A 21882-nucleotide genomic window follows, 5' to 3' on the forward strand; every position below is an offset into this window, starting at 1 on the left:
GGTGACTTTAATCTTCCTATGCTCTCCTGGCCCATTACTTCCCGCCTTCCCTCCCTAATAACTCGATCCACCCTTCCTTTCCTCTATCCACTTTCATGGACACCTGTGGTGCCCTCCAGTTTAACCTTTCTAGAAACCACTTAGATCGCACTCTTGACTTTGTCCTCCCTAACCTTCCTGTACGTTATCTTTCCCAATCCCCCCATGCTCCGTCTTACGTTGCCCCTGACGCCCATCATCCTGCTCTCGAGTTCGATGTTCAGATATCCCGACTCCACTCTACTCTCGCTCGCAAGCCTACCAAGCTCAACTTTCGCAAGGCGAACTTCGAAGGTCTGAACTCAGCCCTGGCGTCAATTAACTGGGTCCCCTTCCTGTCTCCATTTACGTGTGACCAAGCACTCAACACTTTCTATACCATTTTATCTTATCTTCTTCCTTGTTACGTTCCCTCCTCTCCTAAGTGCTTACGCTCTTACCCCGTCTGGTTCACCACTGAAATTCACAAAAACCTACGTCAAAAAGAGACTGCGAGGAAGAAGTTCCTGTCTTCTAGAAACGTTGCTGACTTAGTTTTTTTCAAATCCCTTCGTTCCTCGGTCAAATCCTTGCGTCCAGAGACGAATATTTGTCCAGACTCATTAAAGCGCGGAAACCTGAAACCTTTCTGGTCCCACATTCGCAACTCCCGCGGCCCTGCCCAGTTATCCCCTCCGTGCATTAAATTCTCTGACTCCCCCAACTATCTTGTGATTTACTCTGCCGCTACTTCTCATCAGTCTTTGTTCCCCCTCCTTCCTCCGAATCCCTCCCGATAGTGAATGTAGCCTACCCCGCATCGCCTACCATTCTCCTTTGTACCCCTATCCTTGTCGAATACCTCATTGGCAACTTGATGCCAATGTCGGACCTGGCTACCATGGTCTTCCAAACCTCTTTTTACTCAAAACTGGTAAGTCCATCTCCCTTCCCCTATCTCTTATTTTCAACAAAAGCCTCGAAGAGAATCATTTTCCCAGCTTGTGGAAAGAGGCTCTCATTATCCCCATTCACAAAGGTGGCGATCGTTCGCTTGCCGAGAATTACTGTCCCATTTCCCTCCTCTCCTCCTGTTCCACAATCGTTAAACGTAGGTCCATTGCCTCCAACCTGCTTGACTTTACCAACTTTGTCGCTAAATGTTTAAATTCACGGCAAGAAGTGCATACCATTTACACTGACACGATACTTCTATCCAAACTCTCGTCTCTAAACGTTCCCATACCACTTGTTTTATGGCTTGCCTCTTACCTTTCCAACCGATCCTACCGCGTCTCTTTTGACGGCTGCACTTCCCGCTCCTTGTCCCCTTCTTCTGGTGTCCCACAAGGGTCTATTCTGGGTCCTTTGCTATTTTACTGTCCCTGTTTGCTCTATGCAGACGATCTTAAGCTGTTTTCCACTATATCGTCACCTATGGACTGTGTTTCCCTTCAGTCTAACCTGAACACTCTGGTTCGTTGGTGCTCGACTAATGGTTTAGCGCTAAACGTCAGAAAGTGTCACTCTATGTGCTACTCCCTAAAATCATCACCCAATTCTTTCTCCTACTCTCTTAACGGACATTCCTTATCCTGCTTAAATTCCACTCAAGACCTCGGAGTCACTTTCAACAATAAGCTCCGTTTTGACACCCATTGACTCGAAGTTACCAAACGAGCAGCCAAATTGTCAGGCTTTATACTTCGCTCCTCCTCTGATTTTGACTCCATCCAACCCTTCTCAGCTCGCTTCAACTCCCTCGTGAGGAATACCCTCGAGTATTGCTCCGTGATCTGGTCACCCTCCCGCAACTGTGATTGTCGTACCCTTAAAAATGTGCAACGTAAATTGACCCGTTCCCTCTTCTTTAAGAAAGACTTCCCTCGTGTGGATTACCCCTCCCGCCTCCGCTTTCTGGACCTTCCCTTCCTACAGCAGCGTAGATCCTATCTGGATCTATGCTCATTCTTTCAACTTTCCTCGGGTCTGATGGACTGCTCCGCCGCTGACGAGATCACCTGCCGTCCTGCGTCTTATAACACACGTAGCGCAGACATTTTCAACGTGCCCTTCGCAGAGCTCCAAGTCTACTTTCATTCCCCGTTTCCCAAGCTTTGCCGAAATCATAATGCGAAACAGCTTGGTCCTTTTAACTTCCCTACTTTAAGTAGTTTTAAACATAGGATAAATTTTTTGCTTTCTCCTCCTCCTGAGGACAATAATTAATTGGAATTTTCTCTGTTTGTTGTCCCTAAATTAAATAAATAAATATAGATTGACAACTGGACCTTGACGGAGAATTCGGCAAGACCATCATGAGATTGGTAGGCGAGAAAGGGTCGTGGATCCATTTGAGCAGGGTTTTCCTATTAGAGTTAGTGGCTGTGTCGCCCCAGTGAGTGTGCCTGAAGTTGAAGTCGCCTCCAAAGAAAAGGTAATTAGATTTCAACTGGAGATCGCTCAACACTTTTAAGTCGTGGCCCAGTTCCTCATTTCTAGATTGACACCTAATATAAACGGAGACAATGAGAATCCGTTTATTGCCAGCCGTTTTAATGAAAGCCGTCGCAGCGGAACAGGTTAGCAGGTTGTCTATGGCGACTTCCTCGAATTCATAATCTTTTTTGATTAATAGGGCAGAGTCGGTGTTTTTATCGTCCCGGATGGTACTATATCCGGTGAAGTTCACGTTATGCCTGCTTTTAAGATGGGTCTCCGAAACGCAATAAATGTCTGCTTTCAGAGAGTCGATCAATACCTGGGCAGTGGCATGTTTGGCGTGAGATACAAGGGACGCGGAGTTAAAAGTAAGGATACTTAACTCCAGAAATTAAGAATAAGTTTAATGGCAGCGAATTGCCATTGTTCATTCTTGCTGGCTGAGGTAAGGGCTCCAACCAATTCACGGAATGCAGCCGGCTGGTTTGGGAGAGACTTTGTTGGAGGTGGAGGTGCAGGAGCCACCCGGGGCAGTAATTGTTTCATGGCTTGGGCGTAAGATATGTCTGGTTTGGCCAAACTTTGCGACAGTTGTGCTACTGCATGCTTGGTCTGCTGTGCTTCTTTAGAACTGCGGGCTTTGGCAGCTTCGTTTCGGGTCAGCATATTTTTATATGCTGGGCAACCGCGGAAGCTGGCGGGATGTTCGACTTTGCCGCAGTTGTAGCATTGCGGCACCTCCGTTGAGGGGCGTGGGCAGTCGCCGCGCAGATGTTTTGTGGTGCACTTAAAACACCGATGTACAATTGTACAATTTTGAGCAACGTGCCCAAAATTTTGACAATTGAAACATTGAATCTGTCCCAACGGCCTTATTTTTTCTAAGGTAACCTTCTGGTGTAGAATGTATTTCACCTTGAAGGGGTCGTTGAGCTCTTGAGAGGGCTCGAAAGTCACTATAAAAAGTCCCGATTGAGACTTCATTGGGAGAGAAGGATTCCCCTTATGCAGAGCCTTGTCCTGAATTGTCAGCAAATTGGCTACAGACCGGATTTTAAGCTGCGGATGCTCAGCTTTGAGCTCCGCAGAATTTCTACAGCATCGGTTTCCCGATGTAGTCCTCGAATAATGAGGGACTGCGTCCTCAAGGATTGAGGGGTGCTCGTTGTGGCGTTTAAGCGTTGCTCTTTGATGAGAGCGAAGATTTTGCCGTGATCCTCGATGGATTCGGCGAAAATGAGGGTCTTATCCGCCCTCGTGTTCTTGAAAGTTGCCTTTATCCATTTTGCCTTAAGGGACATTTAATGAATATCCGGTAATTACCGGTATCTTTTGCTTCTTTGGTTTCTGAGCAGGGGGTTGGAGTAATATTTGCCTGGGGAGTCCTTTCACTAATTTTAACACCTTTGGCACTAGCCTTACTCCTTTTTGGCCTACGTCTTGTGACGAAGTTGAATGGGTCTTCGTCGTCCGATGTTGTCTTTTCTGAGCCCCGCGATCTCCTCCATCAGCATCTTGATTATTTCGAGCAGATTTGCTCGACTCTCATCTCTGGGGCTCGGGCCCTCCTCTTCTTCGCTGTTGCCATCTGCTTATGGATTTCTCTCTTTGGGCTTTTTTCACCTGCGATAAGGGAGAGACGGACCTGGTGTTGTAAATGTTCATCATTTCGGTTGCCAGGATGTCAATCGGCATCATTCCCGAGATGATGAACGCTGCATCGTCTGAGACGGTCCTGAAGGCGGAACACACCCTTAAGGCTGTTCTTCTGTAAACCGTACTCAGTTTATATGTATTGCCTAAAACCTGCAGCGCGTTTCCCCAAACTGGGACTGCATACAGCATGATAGAACTCACCACCCTGGCTATGAGCAGCCTGCAAGTATGCCGCGGTACTCTTACGTTCGGCATCATCCTTGCGAGAGCCATATTCGTGGTGGAAGCTTTTCTGCAAGTATGCTCTATGTGCTGCTTAAAATTGAGTTTTCCGTCTATCATCACCCCCAAGTATTTGATGGCCGGCTTGGAAGTGATGATACGATTTCCGATTCTAATGCAGGCGTAATTTCTTTTGCGGCGCTTAGTGATGAGGACCGCTTCCGTCTTTTCATCCGCGAGTACCAGTCCAGCACGCTCTAGCCAAGCCTTAACAACACTGATTGCTTCGCTTGCGTACAACTCAGCATCCTCGAGATGCTTTGCGACCACAACCAGTGTTATGTCATCGGCGTATCTCACCACCATGGCCTCCTCCGGAACCGGAAGGTTAAGCACATCATTATACATGATGTTCCACAGTAGTGGGCCCAGTACAAAGCTCTGTGGGACACCCGCGGAGACAACGTACTCCTTGGGTCCATCATCGGTATTATACCAGAGTGTTCGCTCACGCAAATAGCTATCTATAATACCGGCGAAGTAGGTGGGAACACCAATCGTCGCCAGAGACTTTTGTATAAGGTTCCAATAGGCCGAGTTGAATGCATTCCTCACATCCAGGGTCACCACCACACAATATTTGCTGGTACAACCCCTTCCGTGAATTGCATTTTCGGCCAAGCCAGTAACCATTTTGATGGCATCAATGGTTGATCTGACTTTGCGAAACCCATACTGCCTATCTGAAAGGCCGCCTTGTCTCTCGACGACTGGGAGTAGTCTATTATAAATAAGCCGCTCCAACATTTTCCCCATAGTGTCTAGAAGACATATGAGTCTATAAGAGGACGGTTCCCCTGGCGGTTTGCCAGCCTTAGGCAGCAGCACCAGCTTCTGCCGCTTCCACGGTGCTGAAAGATACCCTCGGACATGCACGTTTCGAACAGCTCCGCGAACATATCATGTCTACATTTGACGGGAAGTTTGAGGACCTTATTCGGTATGCCGTCCAGACCCGGGGTTTTGCTGTCGCCTATTCGACTACAGATTTCCAGCAGTTCGTCCCTGGTGACTGGTGGAATCGGCGTCACATTCAGGGCAGGAAATAACCCCTGCATTATTTTCAACAAGAGTGTAGGGCACGTGATCTGCGGAGATGATCGGCCTCTGAATCGTCCTGTCACGATTTTATAGGCGCTACCCCACGGATTTATGTCCGCTTCCAAACAGAGCTTCTTAAAACATTCCCTCTTACTCCGCTGGATGGCGAGCTTGAGGTTCTTGCGGGCTTCCCTATCGGCATGCTCCTTTTGCCATTGATCAATCCTACCTATTGCCCTCTGAGCCGTTCGTCTGGCTCTGTGGCAAATCGATCGAAGGCTGGCAAGTTCACTATTCCACCAATAATTGGGTCTTCTAGTGGCGAGAACATCTCCTAGGCATCGACGCGTCAAATGCCTTAGAGATGCTTTGAGTAACATGAAGAGCTCTATCCGTGGAGGTGCCTGCTTTGCTAGGCAGGTCTAGCCACACTTCCATGAATGTTTCCTCATCCATCGCTTTTGCAGACCATCCTGGTGTTCTTTTGGATTTCGGCTTCCTGCCTTGTGGCTCGGTCCTTAGTTCAAAGGTGATAGCCTGGTGGTCGCTGTACGTGAAGTCCTCGCTAACTTGCCAGGACATGTCACGTGCCAGTGCAGGACTGACAAAAGTCAGATCTACAATTGAACCAGTTCCCCCTTTCCGATGAGTGTTTAACCACCACCCCCTTGCGTTAGTCTCTTTGCGCCCCACTCGATAGCCCACGCATTAAAGTCACCGGCTATCACCTTCGGACCTCGTCCCCTTGCGTCGTGAACAAGATCGTCTAACATGTTAGATATCGCCTTCAGTTTGTAGTTAAGTCCAAAATTAATAGACCATTAGCTTAATCCCAACTACAATTTTATTTTATTATGTATATATATATTTCGGGAGCAACTTACTCCCTTCATCAGTACAAAGCTAATGAAAACAATTACGATTCTATGGTTCTATTTATACTAAAAACACTAATTACCTAAATTACTTTTACCAAGAAAGAAAATAGAAAAAAGAAAAGATAACGAAATTAAATTGTTAAACAACGGGCTTGCGTTCGCGGTACCACCAACCAAGGTTGTCGACGAAACCGTGGTAAATATTGAGGCGGGTATAAAATTCTTGGATAACGAAACCAAGGATGAAATTCGTTCGGGTCTGACAAAAATCATTCGGAATAACGCGCCGTTAAAGATTTGTAAACGCGAATTAAAAACAATACGTGAACTTCGTGAGAAGCCGCTATACTTTCTCAAGGCGGACAAGGGGAACAACGTCGTTGTCATGGAAAAAACGAAGTATGACCAGGCTGTTTTTCGAAAATTGGAGAGTGGAAATTTCTTCGAACTAAGGAACAATCCACTGCCCGAATCCATCAAAAGGGTTGATCGAGCATTGAAGGAAGCTAGTGCGGTGTTCCCGAATATTCTTCTTCAGTATCTCCGCATACGTTAGATGTCCCCTGCTGGAGATTACAATTGCCTCCGGACGAATTCGCATCTTTGGCTTCTTGTCTCTTTTCTTGTTCACGACCTTAGTTCAACCACCGCTCTTGTTTTCTTTCGGTTTCGCTTCGCTAGCCGACGTTCCTACTTTAGGCACTTTAGGCCCTTTGGAACTTTTGGTTCCATTTGTTGGACTGGTTGAGACTCCTTTTTCCTTTTTGGGGTCTGTTGATTCCCCAAAGCTTCGCCCTCTTTGTCTCGCACTCGCTTACCTGATTGAAGATCGATGATCTTGTGCTTTGGTGTCACTTGGGTCGCCTGTGACACTGTTGGGGCTTGGATGTCGGGCTTTCCTTAGGCTTTCTTACTTCTTCCGGGGATCTATTGTAAAGCAACCTGATGGCCCTCACCATGTTCTTAATGGCTTCGTGCACGTTGTGCTTATCCTTGATGAATTTGGACAGCTCAACTATTTTAGTCCCAAGCTGCATAAAAGCTAGTTTTTCTGGGTCAGGGCTCAGTTCTCGGTGAGTCTTGGCCAGATTACTCCTTTTACTGACTCCTTCGCCTTTTTTAATTACTGAGCTCCGTTGTACTTTCTCTTTTCTTTTGCCAGCTTTGGTATTGGAGGTGATCTTAAAATTGATGAGTTTCTCCTGAATGGATCTATTTGCTGCTGCTGGAGTACCTCTTGATCAAATCGGATGGGTGTCGAAATCGCCTTTTTTGACCAGCTATCTCCTTTTACGCCATCATTCTTTACCTTTGCAATTGGTGTTCTTGGCAGAGTTGTGCTTCGTTTGGACACCTCCTTCTCCAAATCCAAAACACTTGTAGTATTAGATCCAACGGTGGCCAAGTTGTCCACCACCGAGGCACTGCGGTCGAGGGATATCGACGGCCGGGAGCCCGCTTGCTCACTCCCAAAAGCCGCCGGTACTGGGGTTCCGAACCCCTGCACCGTAACTTTACTCCTTCTCAATTCGTCCTTGTTGGTTTTATTTTCTGGGTGTCCTTCCCATAGTCATTTTGGTCCATGCACCAGAGATGAGCAAACACTAGTCCATGCACAGTCAGAAAAGAAAAGTGCATGAACACATATTTACACATCAATAGGTATGCCCCAATCCGCCAGCTAGGGTCGCGTCTAATAGGAGATCTGGCCACTCCTCACAGGTCTGTCTGTCTGTCTGTCAGATATATTCGTATAATTGTCCTGCTGTTGTGAATCATGCCGCTGGCAATCTTTCGGTGAGCTGAATTTCATTTTCCGTGTATCAAAGTGCTTGATGAGGAGCGCCTTGACCTCTGACCAGGATTCTATGATGTGAGTATGCAAAACCTCTATTGCTCTTCCAACGATGCGTCCTAACAACATCTGATGAAGGATGGCTTTGAAAGGGCTGTTGTTCACTTGATGTATCACTGCATCCACTGCATCTATAAAGTGGAATAGATCCAGCTGCGTTCCATCGAAATTCGAAAGGGCTCCAATATTGCCCGACAAACTTTTGAAATCCATTGTCATGTTGAGCGTGAGTAAAGAAAAATCTTTGATGAGATTCTCCAGGTTCTTTTATTTGTGAATGATAGATAGTTTTTAAACACTCGCAGACCGACTGCGACAATTATGATCACGAGTTTCCGACCGTGATCCGCTTTTGCAAAACAAATAATTTCAAATGTAACTCTACACTTTAATGTCTTGGATAAGAGTGCACCCTTTGCTTGCAGTTACATGTCCTTTTAAAGGGTCACAATGCAAGCAATAAAATACAAATCCTTTCCTTATTCTTACTTCCTAACAATTATGTATTTACTTAGGTCTAGTGCAATAAAACTAACTTACTTGCTAGCGATTATTTGTTTAGGCATCGTTCTTTGGCGATGCCGACATGTGTAGGCGGATGGATGAGGATGACGTAACTACACTAGCTTGTGACCGACACGCAAGCTTCCCGTTCCGCCACAAGACATAGACTGTGGGAGCTCCTTTCCTTCGTGAATGCTAAGGGCTGGCTCTGAAGATCTGAGCCGGCTGGAATCTGCCTTCTTGCTCTTAAAACAGCAGTCATGGTTCTAGGAGTTTGCGGCATCAAAACGGCACCTCACAGCACTAATTCGGCTCTTCGGAGCGGTCACAGATACCTACCCTCTGAATTCTCTTGATGCTTTCACTTTGGCTTTTGACATTTTCCACTCGCGAATTAGGGTGGGAGAAATATTCAGATTTGTTCTCTAACGTGTTACATGTTCTATTCTATATAGTACATGTGGCTTCACCGACAATATTTCCAGCTGAAATTTTTCTTACAACGAGTCATGGAGATTCTGAAGATTGATGTCCTGTGGAGAATCCCGCATTAGATAATATAATAAATATTCACACTAGATCTGAGACCGTGAGATCGCTAATCTGTTGTATCTATAAACATTGCGGCCCCAAAGCTCCAAATCTAATTTCAATATGTTTGGATAGTATTGCATGAGTGAATGGTCTCCTACTCTTTGGAACTAAGATATCAAAATATGAGCTCAAAATCACTCCCTCTCTCTTCGGAGATAACAAAATCAAATTCAACCCCGATATAAAAGCTCAACCTCAATCATTATTTGGACAGATCTTAAAAATGTGTAGTGCGTCGTGGTACCTACTTGCGCCTTAGGAAATTAAGTTATCGCAATTATTAATCAAGTAGTCTATCTATATTAGGGGTCTATTTTACCTAGTGATTCACCTCAATCAGTTGCGATGATCGGGACAGTGTTATCAGTTTTGTGGACCAAGTGGACGCTGTTTTTGTGTATTTTACTATTTGTTGCCTATAAATGGCTAACATCCACCTATGACTTCTTCGAGAAGAAAAATGTGAAGCATGAAAAGCCAAAACTCTTCTTTGGGAATTACAGAGGATTAATACTACGCCAAGAGTCACTATTTGATTTGGTCAAGCGGTTTTATCTGAAATTCAAAGATTACAAGTGAGTTAAGATTCTTTGCCAAAAGATACTCAATTTGAAAATTTTAGGTTGGAATTCATCTACAAATATTCATTGAACCTTGTTTTCGTAGTGATTTTAGAGTAGATAAGATTACAAACTAATTCTAGTATAGGTATCGCTATTGAGATAGATAGGGCGGTTTGTGTTCGATGGATTTGAAAAATACTTCTCAACTTGACCGATTCTCTAGATAGTATTCACCACGAAGTTCACAGTAAGAAAGATTAGTAAATGAAGGGGTTAGTAAGCAATAGGAGGTATACGCATATGATCAGATTCTGGAATTTCGAAGAGCTAACATTTTGCTACAATCGAGTGTGGGCCTAACGCTTTTCTCCGTGCTTCTCAAGGCTTGGCCTTCAGGATGTCCTGATGGTGTGCTAACTTATAAATCCGGGCAGAAATGCGCTGTCTTCGTCAACAGAATCTGCCCAGCACTTTCAGTCTTCGTCTTTCTGCTCTCTTTTCCAATACCTCCCTTTTAGGTATCGGAGTGATCTGATTCACCATTAGTCGCCCTCTTTTTTAGCTCTTATTATTCTCCCCAGGTCTCTGCTGCCGAAGGTATTGACCAAGCTTTTGGAAGCTCGTGTTAAGGTGGATGTTTCACTTCGGTAGCATAGCGCAGGTCTTATTATCGTTTTGTGTACTCCGAGCTTTGCTTTACTATCTGTCTGTCTGTCTGTCCGTCTTGTTTTTTTTCATCGTTGGAAGGTGGAAAGGTTCAAAACCTACTGCTGGCACCTGCCATGCAGTTATGTGACACTCCTACTCACTAAAACCACCTCCTTCTTCTACTACTCTCCCCACGGGACTACTATGAGCATTGCATCGCGGGGCTGGATCAGTTCTTAACTGCGGCGCATTATTGTTCGCTCCCTTTCTTGCTTTCTTCGCAGTTCTTCATGCCTTACCTGTTGACGAATCATTTTTAGCTCAATTACCACTTGATTCCAAGCCTCCGTTGATTCCAACATAAACTCCACTATATTTCCAGGTGTTAAGCGATCGCCTCCAGCCTAGTTTGGTGTACTGTAAACCTTCATCATCTTCAACGGCGCAACAACCGGTATCCGGTCTAATCCTGCCTTAATAACGAACTCCAGACATCCCAGTTTTGCGCCGAGGTCCACCAATTCGATATCCCTAAAAGCTGTCTGGCCATGGCTCCATCTTAGGCAGGGTCTGCCTCGTCTTCTCTTTCTACCATAGATGTTGCCCTTATAAACTTTCCGGGATCATCCTCATCCATACGGATTAAGTGACACGCCCACCGTAACCTATTGAGTCGGATTTTATCCATAACCTGACGGTCACGGTATCGCTCATAGATTTTGTCGTCATGTAGTCTACGGAATCGCCCATCCTCATGTAGGGTGCCAAAAATTCTTCGGAGGATTCTTCTCTCGAACGCGGCCAGGAGTTCGCAATTCTTCTTCCTAAGGACTCAAGTCTCCGAGGAATATATGGGGACCAGCAAATCATTTTCTTGTATAGTAAGGGCTTCGACCCTATGGTGAGACGTTTCGAGCGGAACAGTCTTTGTAAGCTGAAATAGGCTCTGTTGGCTGACAACAACTCAAAGTTGTATTCTCCTATTCTTATTCTTCTCCGTGTTTGACCAGTGCGGTTTGATGTTGTTGGTTGATTCGTCTTCGGTGCTGACGTTGCCACTATATATTTTGTCTTGCCTTCATTGATGTCCAGCCCAAGATCTCGCACCAATCGCCGCTTGCTCGATCTGGATGACGGCAGTTTGTACGTCTCGGGTGGTTCTTCCCTTTGTCGTAGACCGTTGTTGATGTCGAATGGTCTTGAGGGTGATCCCGCTGCTTTTATCTGGCCCCGCACATTGTTCAGGGTCAGCCTAGTCAGTCTCATTAGTTTCGTCGGGATACCGAATTCTCTCATGGCGGTGTACAGTTTTACCCTGGCTATGCTATCATAGGCGGCTTTAAAATCGATGAATAGATGGTGCAACTGTTGTCCATATTCCAATAGTTTTTCTATCGCTTGCCGCAGAGGGAAAATCTGATCTGTTGCTGATTTGCCTGGAGTGAAGCCTCTTTGGTATGGGCCAATGATGTTCTGGACGTATGGGGCTATCCGGCCTAGCAAGATAGAGGAGAATATCTTCTAGATGGTACTCAGCAACGTAACTCCGGGTAACCTCTATAATTGCTGCACTGTGTGATATCTCCCTTTTTATAAGACAGATAATGCCTCGTTGCCAATCGTCAGGCATTGATTCGCTGTCCCATACCCTGAGCACAAGCTGATGAACCACTTGATGTAACTGGTCGCCTCCATATTTAATTAATTCGGCTGTAATTCCATCGGTTCCTGGCGACTTATGATTTTTTAGGCGATGAATTGCACGGACTGTTTCTCCTATACTTGGTGGTGGCAGTATTTGTCCGTCGTCTTCAGTTGGCGGGACCTCCAACTCGCCGATGTTCTGGTTGTTCAGTAGCTCATCAAAGTACTCAACCCATCGCTCCAATATGCCCATTCTGTCGGAAATCAGATTTCCCTCTTTGTCTCGGCAGGATGAGCATCGTGGTGTAAGGCTTCATCCTCCTGACTTGTTGGTAAAACTTCCGCGCCTGGTGCGATTGCTCCCGGTACTTTTCGAGTTCACAGACTTGTTGGTTCTTCCAGGCTTCCTTTTTCCGTCTGTGAAGTCGCTTCTCCGCTCGACAGAATTCGTGATAAGTCTCTGCGCGTGCCCGTGTTCTTTGAAAATGCAACATTACTCGGTATGCGGCATTCTTCCGTTCCGCTGCTAGCCCGCATTCCTTGTCAAACCAGCCGTTCCGACTTTTTTTGGGGCTGGGGCCAAGTATCTTTGTGGCCATATCCATGATAACGTTCTTCAGGTGGTTGTGAAGGTCATTTGTTGATGCTTCATCTCCAGGACCTCTGTTGACTGCGGTTATTGCGGCATCCATTTCCCTCTTATAGGTGTCGCAGAGGGTTGTGTTGTGGATGGCTTCAGTGTTCACTCTCACCTGATTGTCAGAGGGGATTGTAGGTGGTGTCGTAATTCGAGCTCGGAGCACCATGCCAACGAGAAAGTGGTCCGAGTCTATATTGGCCCCCCTATATATTCGGACATTCATCAAGGCTGAGAGGTGGCGGCGCTCAGTCAGCACGTGGTCAATTTGGTTGAAAGTGGTCCCGTCTGGAGAGGCCCACGTATGTTTGTGAACCGCTTTCCACGCAAACCAGGTACTTCCAACAACCATTTCGTGTGATGCTGCTAACTGGATAATGGGCAATCTGTAATTATTGGTATCCCTATATAAGCTATGGGAGCCAACGTATCGCCTGAATACTGGTTCCATCCCTACTTGACTGTTGACATTATGACAGGCTTCGAAGGTCCGCTCAACTGCCTCGTAGAAGGTTTCTCTCTCTCTCAGCCTCCTCTGTAGGGGCGTGAACGTTTATGAGGCTTATATTTCTAAACTTGCCTCGCAAACGCAGAGTGCACAGTCTTTCGCTTATATTTTCAAAGCCAATAACAACAGGTTTCATTTTTCAGCTGACTAAGAAACCTACTCCGAGCACATGGTTTACTGGATGACCGCTATAATATATGGTGTAGCGGCTCTTCTCCAGGAAACCGGTCCCTGTCCATCGCATCTCTTGTAACGCTGTTATATCAGCCCTATATTGGGACAGGGTATCGGCTAGCTGCTCAGCAGCATTCGGTCTGTACAGGGAGCGTACGTTCCATGATAAAATGCGCAAATCGTTAATCCGTTGTCCTTGCCGGGTTCGTCGTTGTAAGATCCACCTTGGGCATTCAAATATAACATGCTCCGCATTCTCAGCCACGTTACCACATCTTGGGCAGCATGGTGACTCGTCGTGTCGAAATCGGTATAGATAAGCCCAATAACCTCCATGTCCACTTAAAAACTGTGTTAGCTCGTAGCTTAGTTCCCCGTGGCCCCTTTCAATCCATCTTCGAATGTGTGGAATGATACGATAGGTCCAACGGCCAGTTTGTGCCTCGTTCCATCTCTTTTGCCATTTTGCGGCGTGCTAGTTGCCGTCGAAGTGCAATAGACTCCCCGTTTGCATACATTTTGTCGTAGAGACGCCGACCTTCATCCGCCAAAATGTCTATGAGGATTGTCCTTGCCAGTACATATGCTGTTTCTCCTCATGTCGTTCGATAAGCACTGCATACCCGGAGTGCACTTCGTCGACACGCCATTCCTAGTTTTCCGCAGTTTGATTTGTTTTCCAGAACGGTTGCCCAAACTGGAGCTGCGTAGAATAGCACGGAACTAACTACCATTGAAATAAGACGACGTCGCCTTTGTCTTGGTCCACCAATGTTCGGTAGTATCCTCGAGATCGTTACAGCGATGGAAGATGCTTTAGTTGCAGCGCACTCAATGTGGTTTTGTGTGAAACAAAACCTTATTAGAATCGAGTCGGTGTCTTTTTTTTGTGAGGAGGTGGAAATCTTCATCTTGGGCGGAGTCAGCTCACTCTAGCTTAATCCCATTTCTTCTATACGCGGCGCACGTGACCGCGCTATTCTCCTTTCCTCTGCCTTTCGCAATTTATCTTGAATAGATGCGATCATGGAGTTGACCGCATCCTAGTTTTCTTGATGTGCTAGCATTTTCGGCACCAGATTTTCTGGTACCAGCACCTCTCCTAGAGTGTCCTCTAGTTTCCTCCTTTCTTCCACAAATCTCGGACAGTGGAAGAATACATGCTCTGGGTCCTCTGGGACTCCATCGCAATTTGGACAGTCGGGTGAGGTCTCCAATTTAAACCTGTGCCGGTATTGGCGATATCCTCCATGTCCCGTGAGAAAGTGGGTGAGATTATAGTTAATCTCACCGTGTCGTCTCTGCAACCACTTCTTGATGGCAGGAATAAGCCTGTGAGCCCACCGACCCTTTCCCGAGCGTTCCCACCGCTCTTGCTATCTATTTATAGATCGATCTCTCTCAGCGTTCTTCGTCTGTAATAAGGAAGAGATTGGCTTCGCATTGTATATATTCGCCATCTCAACTGCCAAGATGTCAATCGGCATCATTCTAGAGATGACAAATGCTGCATCATCTGAGACAGTCCTGAAGGCAGAGCACACCCTCAAGGCTGTCCTCCTGTATACTGCACAAAGGTACTCATTCACAGCTGAGTCGACTGGTATCCGACGTCAAATCACGATACAAATTCCACTGTCACCAGTGAGATTTGAGCCCCAACCTTCCGTACGGCAGCCTTGCGCTCTAACCACTCAGTTATCCGGACACCGTTCACCTTGATGCCAGCTATGTCGTGACTATGTTTCTCTTTGCATATTCGGTAGACCGGGGTCTTCACTACGCTCAGCAACGAATCGCCTCCAGTCTGCTTCTTTAGACTACCTCAACAGATCTTTATAAGACGAGATACCCACTAAGTTGGTCAACATCAACATCAGGATTGACAACACTTAGACGGCGCTTTGGAATCTTTTCCTCTGGCGACGGACTTCCCTCCGCTTAATATGAATAGCATTCGTCCACCACGTGACGTGCTTCCGAGTCTTTCGTTCGGCTCAGAGAACTCAGAGAAGGGAGATCGCCCATCTAACTCCTCCATCCGAGAAATATATTCCACCTACCCGTATTCCAACGCATCGGCATAAGTGGGAGTCTGCATTGGCATTCACACCCCTATTGACCAGCACAACCTCAATAGGAATGAGGTCACTGGCATGGCATCCATACAATAATCTCCATGACTGGACAGACGCCTTTGCTGCACACGCGTAACATCAATATCACTGACGCCTCTGAAGCGCTCAAGAGTTGAAACATTGAAGCATTGACCCCAGCCATACTTGCGACATAAATCGGGGGAAGTATTGACCGTAGCATATGCCTGACCGGAAATACCCGAAGCGCACGGTTCTGGCAGTGAACCTCGTTATTGCAAGAGGAGGCCATATGGCTACTCTGCGACCAACGAGCGCAGATATGGTCCTTCGCACGGAAGTTAGCCACGCAGTGATCAAACCCAAGACACCTAAAACACGCAGGGAGCATGTCATGTGTCCTGACCCTATAACTAAACCATTTTACATACACTCTTTCGGTGGACGTCAACTTATCTATCACTGCTGGCGTGCCCTCAATCACAGCATTGCTGACTGCTTCAGGATCCCGTGTTCGTAGAACTTCGGTTTCTCCACAACCTTTCTCCACTCCTTTTCAGGAGGCACTCGAAAGGGTCCTTATCTAGAAATTTCCGTTGGTGCGTAACGCTACACATTTGACCACCAGGTCACGAAAGTCTGCCTTTTCCAAGCTATCAGCGTCATTCAAACCTATTTGAGTCCTTTTGGGGTTGATTCACTTACTATCCAAGGCACTAATGCTTCACTAATATGATAGTTTCAGAATTTGCAGGTTGCAGGACGGAAAGGCGTACTCGCTAGAGTCCTACCACCTCACTTCACTCCAGATTATCCATTTGATATGGCCGAAATGATTGATCAAGTTGGGGAAAGTGAGCATTCTAAGGGCCCTCGATACCGGTATAGAGGATCGTGTGCACATTCCAGAAACCAATCGAAAACTGTTTTCAAAAACCAAAGATATTAGTCGTGAGATCAACCAATATTCGAGGTTTTGCTCACGTTTCGATGGCAAGATAGTTTCCAAAGTTTCAAATTGGTATCTCATGAATTTCTGTCCCTTTTAGTCCTGGTGGTTTTACGTGAATGCCCGCGGTTTCGACCTAACCCCACTGTTCCCCTCGGACACAGATGAATTTGGAGACCATAATCAGAGCCCCACTGTGACTGGGACAACGATACCGGTTCATACTGAGTGCAGTCAATGCATTAACACTAGTGTATGCAAGGTCTCCTTAAAGCCTCTTCCATGATTAAGGGGTACGGTGCCCGAGTAGCATAGCTTAACTCCACGCTTGTGCTCACATGGAGCTTTGCAAATAATGTCGGCATAACTATAGCCATCATGCACCTCAACAAGAGAGAACACCTACCCCAGGGTTTATTAAAAAAGTTGACTGACGGTTTCGTCCAAAGGAAAGGCAACTCATCAGACGCTGCCCCACCTCTGCCTGGGAGCAGCATTTCGGTCACGTAGCGATATGTGGTAATCGCTACATTTATATGTAATCGCAGGCACGACATGAGTACGAATTATATTGGAGTGAAATCCGTCGTAAGTTTAGACCTAACCCAACCCAAAGTGAATTTTTTGTTGAGGAGGCTAGCGGTCCTGATATACCCCAGGAATTCTCCTGAGAAATATGAACTCAGAGGGCCATCGTGGTTTCTATGGTACCAGATCATCTCCGATGAGGCTTTGTGGCTGGAGTCACGTCAAGTGAGTCCCGTGCAGACTCCGGCCTGTTCACCCTAATTAGGCCTCGGAGCATTCGCCTACTGGAGGTTCTCCATGGCCACTTGGTAATCATGTATTCGTTGATGAATTCCCCTAAGTTAGTGTGCTTCATTCAACTAAAAATCCCAAGAAGCTGCCTCTCATTGTAGGGAATAGATATACATTCATATATCAAATAACTGGTGACAGATTCCTAATTATTTTCTAGGCCACATTTACATATTTCAGATATTATGGAACGTACGAAGTGCGCAATCCAGTTCTCGTTATATCCAGCCCCGAAATTATCAAGCAAATTGCTATCAGGGACTTCGAATGCTTTCTAAATCATCCCGTTTTCTTGGACGCTGAAGATGAGCCGCTCATCGGCAATACTCTATTTTTCTTGGAGGATCAACTGTGGAAAGACATGCGAGGCACCCTCAGTCACGCTTTCACAGGGAGTAAAATGCGTCAAATGTTTCAATTGGTGGAGGAGTGTAGTCATAATGCCAGTAAATTTTTAAAGTCCGAAGCCAAAGGGAAAGGACTGATAGAAATGGAATTGAAAGACCTTTTCACACGCTTCACCTACGACGTGACAGCAACATGCGCTTTCGGAATCCAAGTAAATTCGTTATTGGAAAAGAATAATCAGTTTTATCATATGTCGAGAAAGGCTACGAACCTCTCCGGGTTTATAGCTATCAAGTTCTTCTTGTTTGCGAATTTTCGTAAAATAATGAAGGTAAGCCTTTCCATCCTCATTTTAATGAACCCAGATTGGTCATAGGTAATCCTTCTTTATTGCAGTTTTTCAAAGTGAAGTTGTTCGATCAGAAATTCTCAAGATATTTCTACAGTCTCGTATTGGAAACGATGCAAGAAAGAGCCACGAAAGGGATCATTCGTCCAGACATGATCCACCTTCTCATGGAAGCTCGTAGAGGAGCTCTGCAAGCATATGACATTGGAAAATCCGACATTGATGAAGGTTTTGCCATAGTTCAAGAATCGGGTGTGGGTCGAAACATAGTGAACCATATTTGGACCGAGAACGAGTTGGTCGCCCAGTGCTTTGGATTCTTCATCGCAGGTTTCGAAATGTCATCCGCTTTAATGTGTTTCTGCGCTTACGAACTAATGGAGAACCCCGACATTCAGCAAAAACTGATTGAAGAAATCGATCAAGTTCGGGAAAGATTGGGCCATAGACCTTTGACATACGAAATACTTCAAGGAATGCAGTACATGGACATGGTTATATCAGAAACACTGAGAAAATGGCCACCGACACCAGCTACGGACCGGGTTTGCAACAAGCCTTATGTTATAAGTGATGAAGCAGGCGGAACTGTAAAATTGCATCCAGGAGATGTCGTTTCAATACCTATCGCTGGTCTTCACCATGATCCAGACTACTTTCCTAACCCAGATAAATTCGACCCCGAGCGATTTGGTCCGGAAAACAAAACCCAAATAGACCCATTCACATATCTACCGTTTGGAGTTGGCCCAAGGGGCTGCCTTGGTAATTAATCTGGGACCATTAATTAAAAATTTCAAATTCAAACCATCCTTCATTTCAGGTTCCAGACTTGCATTGATGGAAACCAAAGCAATTATTTTCCATCTGCTATCAGAGTTTACTTTTGAAGCCTCTCCACGATCCCGTATTCCAGTAGCGTTGAAACAAGGGAGCTTTCAACTCCATGCGAAGTGCGGATTTTGGATAAATTTTAAACCTAGAAAATAGATTTACTCATTTATTGTCACGTATTGTGCTCGTAGAAATAAAGTAATGTAATATGCCAAAAAATTAAATGTGAATAGTAATTTACATCTACCACCTTCAATTTTATCTCAATAATACCAAACTGCCTTCATCCAGATCGAACAGGCGGCACGAGACCTTGGGCTGCACATCAATGAAGGCAAGACAAAATATATGGTGGCAACGTCAGCATCGAAAACCCACCAACCAACAACATCAAACCGCACTGGTCAAACAGGAAGAATAAGGATAGGAGACTACAACTTTGAGACCGTTGACAATTTCTCCTATCTAGGGTCGAAAATCACAACCGATAACAGCTACGATTATGAAATCCGCGCACGGTTGTTATCAGCCAACAGAGCCTATTTCAGCTTACAAAAACTATTCCGCTCAAAACGTCTCACCATAGGGTCAAAGTTCTTACTGTACAAGACTATGATCTTCCCAGTCCTTATGTATTCCTCGGGGACTTCTTCTTAGCAAAAAACATTGCGAACTCGTTTGAAGGATTCCGTAGCCTACACAATGACGAAATCTATGAGCGATACCATGACCGTCCGGTTGTGGATAAAATCCGGCTCAATAGGTTACGGTGGGCGGGTCACCTAATCCGTATCGATGTGGATGATCCCACCCGGAAGGTCTGTAAGAGCATTATCCATGGTAGAAAAAGAAGACGTGGCAGACCCTGCCTAAGATGGAGCGATGGCGTAGGCCAGGACGCCAGACAGCTTTTGTGGATATCGAATTGGTGAAACTCGGGGCAAAACCGGGGTGTCAAGATTTCATTACTAAGGTGGACCTAGACCAGATACCGGTTGTTGCGCCGTTGAAGATGAAAAGAAATTTTATGGAGACGATAGGTAAATTTTCAATGACAAAATTGGTAATCTCGTCAGGTCGCTTTTGCAATTGAGAAGACGAGGAAAGTTGGAGTTCAACTACAAAGCGATCGGACATTCTCAGTGATGTTTTACAGGATTTCACTTGGAAACTTTGTTTGGTTTCGTCAGAGAGCGAGAGGTAGTCGAGAAATACTGGCTACTCGGTCTTGTCGGTGTATCTGGTAAAACCATTTGAATATTGGTCAGCGAAAAAGGGTTGTGGATCCTTTTTAGCAGGGTTCCCCTATTTATATTAACTGCCTTGTCGCCCCAGGAAGGTGTGCTTTGAGTTGAAATCGTCCCGTGGAGTGGAGATTGCTGAAGACTAGTAAGTCATGGCCAAATTACCCACAATCCGTCTACCATTATTATTATTATTCTGTTAAGGGAAAGTCGCACCGCGTCCTTGAAGAACTATTGTGCCCTTTTTACTGGTTATAGTGTACCTTTTGATCATAGTATCTGAACCATGGCCTATAACCGTTAGGAACTTTAGTACGCTCCCTACTTCCAGATCTTTTAGCTTTGCATCTGGTATTAAGTGTTCTCCCAGTTGCCTCGACCTACTTTGCACAAGTGCCGGACACTTTCCCAGGACGTGTATAGAGGTTTCGTCATCCTTCTCACAAAACCTGCAAGCAGTGTCCGTAGATATCCCTAGCTTCCCTAGGTGATAGTCCAGCCGACAATGAACAGTGAGAATTCCCACTATGATTCGGAGTTTGTTTTTGGTGAGATTTAAGTAATCCTTCCTACATATGGGTTCGTATCCCCAAATACGCACCCTGGAGTACTCCATCCCTGGTAGGTCCACCCAGTATAGTTCCCTCAACCGTTCCTCTTCATTTCTTAGATTCTTAGCCATGAAACCGTTTTCGATTCCACAGAAGGATTCTGGCCCGTGTCAAGACGTTCCTGCTCCCTTCTTGGCTAGTTCGTCCGCTGCCTCGTTGTCTTCCAACCTAGCATGGCCTGGAACCCAAAGTATCCAGACCTTTTTGGACGAGCCGAGTGTATTCAGTCTCTCAAGGCATTCCCATACCAGTTTAGAGTTCACCTGGTTGGACCTAAGTGCCTTGATCGCTGCTTGGCTATTGGTGAGAATAGCTATGTTCTGCCCCCTATAATTCCTTTGCGTCTACGATCGATAGTTTTAACTATTGCCGCCCCAGCTGAAGAAGTTTGCAGGGTCTCGATGGGGGTTTCTCAAAAAAATTTTGCTTGACTGAAGATTTTCCAGTTGCCTTCGGGGTTTTGGCAGTTGTAACACTGCACTTCCTCCACTGGTTTCACCTTTTCGAAGGATATTTTTGATGAAGGATGTACTTCACCTTGAAAACTTCACTTAGCTCTTGGGACGGTTCAGAGTTGGCTATAAATCTGGTCTATTGAGATTTTATAGGGAGCGAGGGATTATCCTTGTTTAGTCACAAAATTTGCAACCGAGCCAAGTGAGTTCGGCCTTAATTTCTTCAGGGTCAGTTCCTCTGTGGAGAGCGCGGATGATTACGGACTGGGTTCTAAGGAATAGAGGAGTTCTTGTGATGGCACTAAGCCCTTTCTCTTTAATGGGCGAAACAATTTGGCATGGTCCCCTTTGGACTCTGCAAAAGAGAGGGTTCTATTACCCCTCGTGTTTTTAGGATTCCCTTTAGGCTTTTTTCCTTAAAGGATTTCAGTAGCTGCGGGACATTAATATTATATGGCGTTTTTCGAGAAATTTTCCCCTTTTTGGGCTTTAAGGCATTAGCAGAGGAGGCACTGATACTTGGCACTTGGCGAGCACTTACACTCTTAACACTCAACTGTTAGTTTTATAGGCTTCTTTCGTCGACAGACAAAGTTGAAAGGGTCTTCTTGTTGCTCCTCTTCGATGACCTCAAGGCACATCTTTTCTCCTTCGGGTGCCACTTTTGGCTCACTTGCCGGGTTCTCCCGCGTTGGACGGAATGACGAAGTCGCTGCTTGACTTGGCTCGCGCA

General features: G+C 45.8%; 1 protein-coding gene across 3 annotated transcripts; it reads left to right on the plus strand.

Moving 5' to 3' along the window:
* The first annotated feature begins 9497 nt into the window (after positions 1–9497).
* Positions 9498–19058, plus strand: LOC119652881 (probable cytochrome P450 9f2). Of its 3 annotated transcripts, none has more exons than XM_038057245.1 (4): positions 9498–9845; positions 17489–17987; positions 18053–18770; positions 18829–19058. In XM_038057245.1, exons 1-4 carry the CDS (start codon positions 9616–9618, stop codon positions 18993–18995), a joined length of 1614 nt encoding a protein of 537 aa, XP_037913173.1. In that variant the 5' UTR covers positions 9498–9615; the 3' UTR covers positions 18996–19058. The 3 variants fall into 3 exon arrangements, with proteins under 3 accessions (XP_037913173.1, XP_037913174.1, XP_037913175.1); XM_038057247.1 differs by having other exon boundaries at positions 9740–9845; positions 17469–17987; XM_038057246.1 differs by lacking the exon at positions 18829–19058 and having other exon boundaries at positions 18053–18778.
* Positions 19059–21882: the final 2824 nt, after the last annotated feature.

This window comes from Hermetia illucens, chromosome 3 (genome assembly GCF_905115235.1).
Source record: "Hermetia illucens chromosome 3, iHerIll2.2.curated.20191125, whole genome shotgun sequence".
NCBI classification, from domain to species: Eukaryota; Metazoa; Arthropoda; class Insecta; order Diptera; family Stratiomyidae; genus Hermetia; species Hermetia illucens.

Bases quoted from the DNA above. Each gene is read 5' to 3' on its own strand.
- LOC119652881 (XM_038057245.1), top strand. From the start codon at position 9,616: ATGATCGGGACAGTGTTATCAGTTTTGTGGACCAAGTGGACGCTGTTT. The intron at 9,846-17,488 runs GTGAGTTAAGAT...TACATATTTCAG, and splicing joins CTGAAATTCAAAGATTACAA to ATATTATGGAACGTACGAAG. The intron at 18,771-18,828 runs GTAATTAATCTG...CCTTCATTTCAG, and splicing joins TGGCCCAAGGGGCTGCCTTG to GTTCCAGACTTGCATTGATG.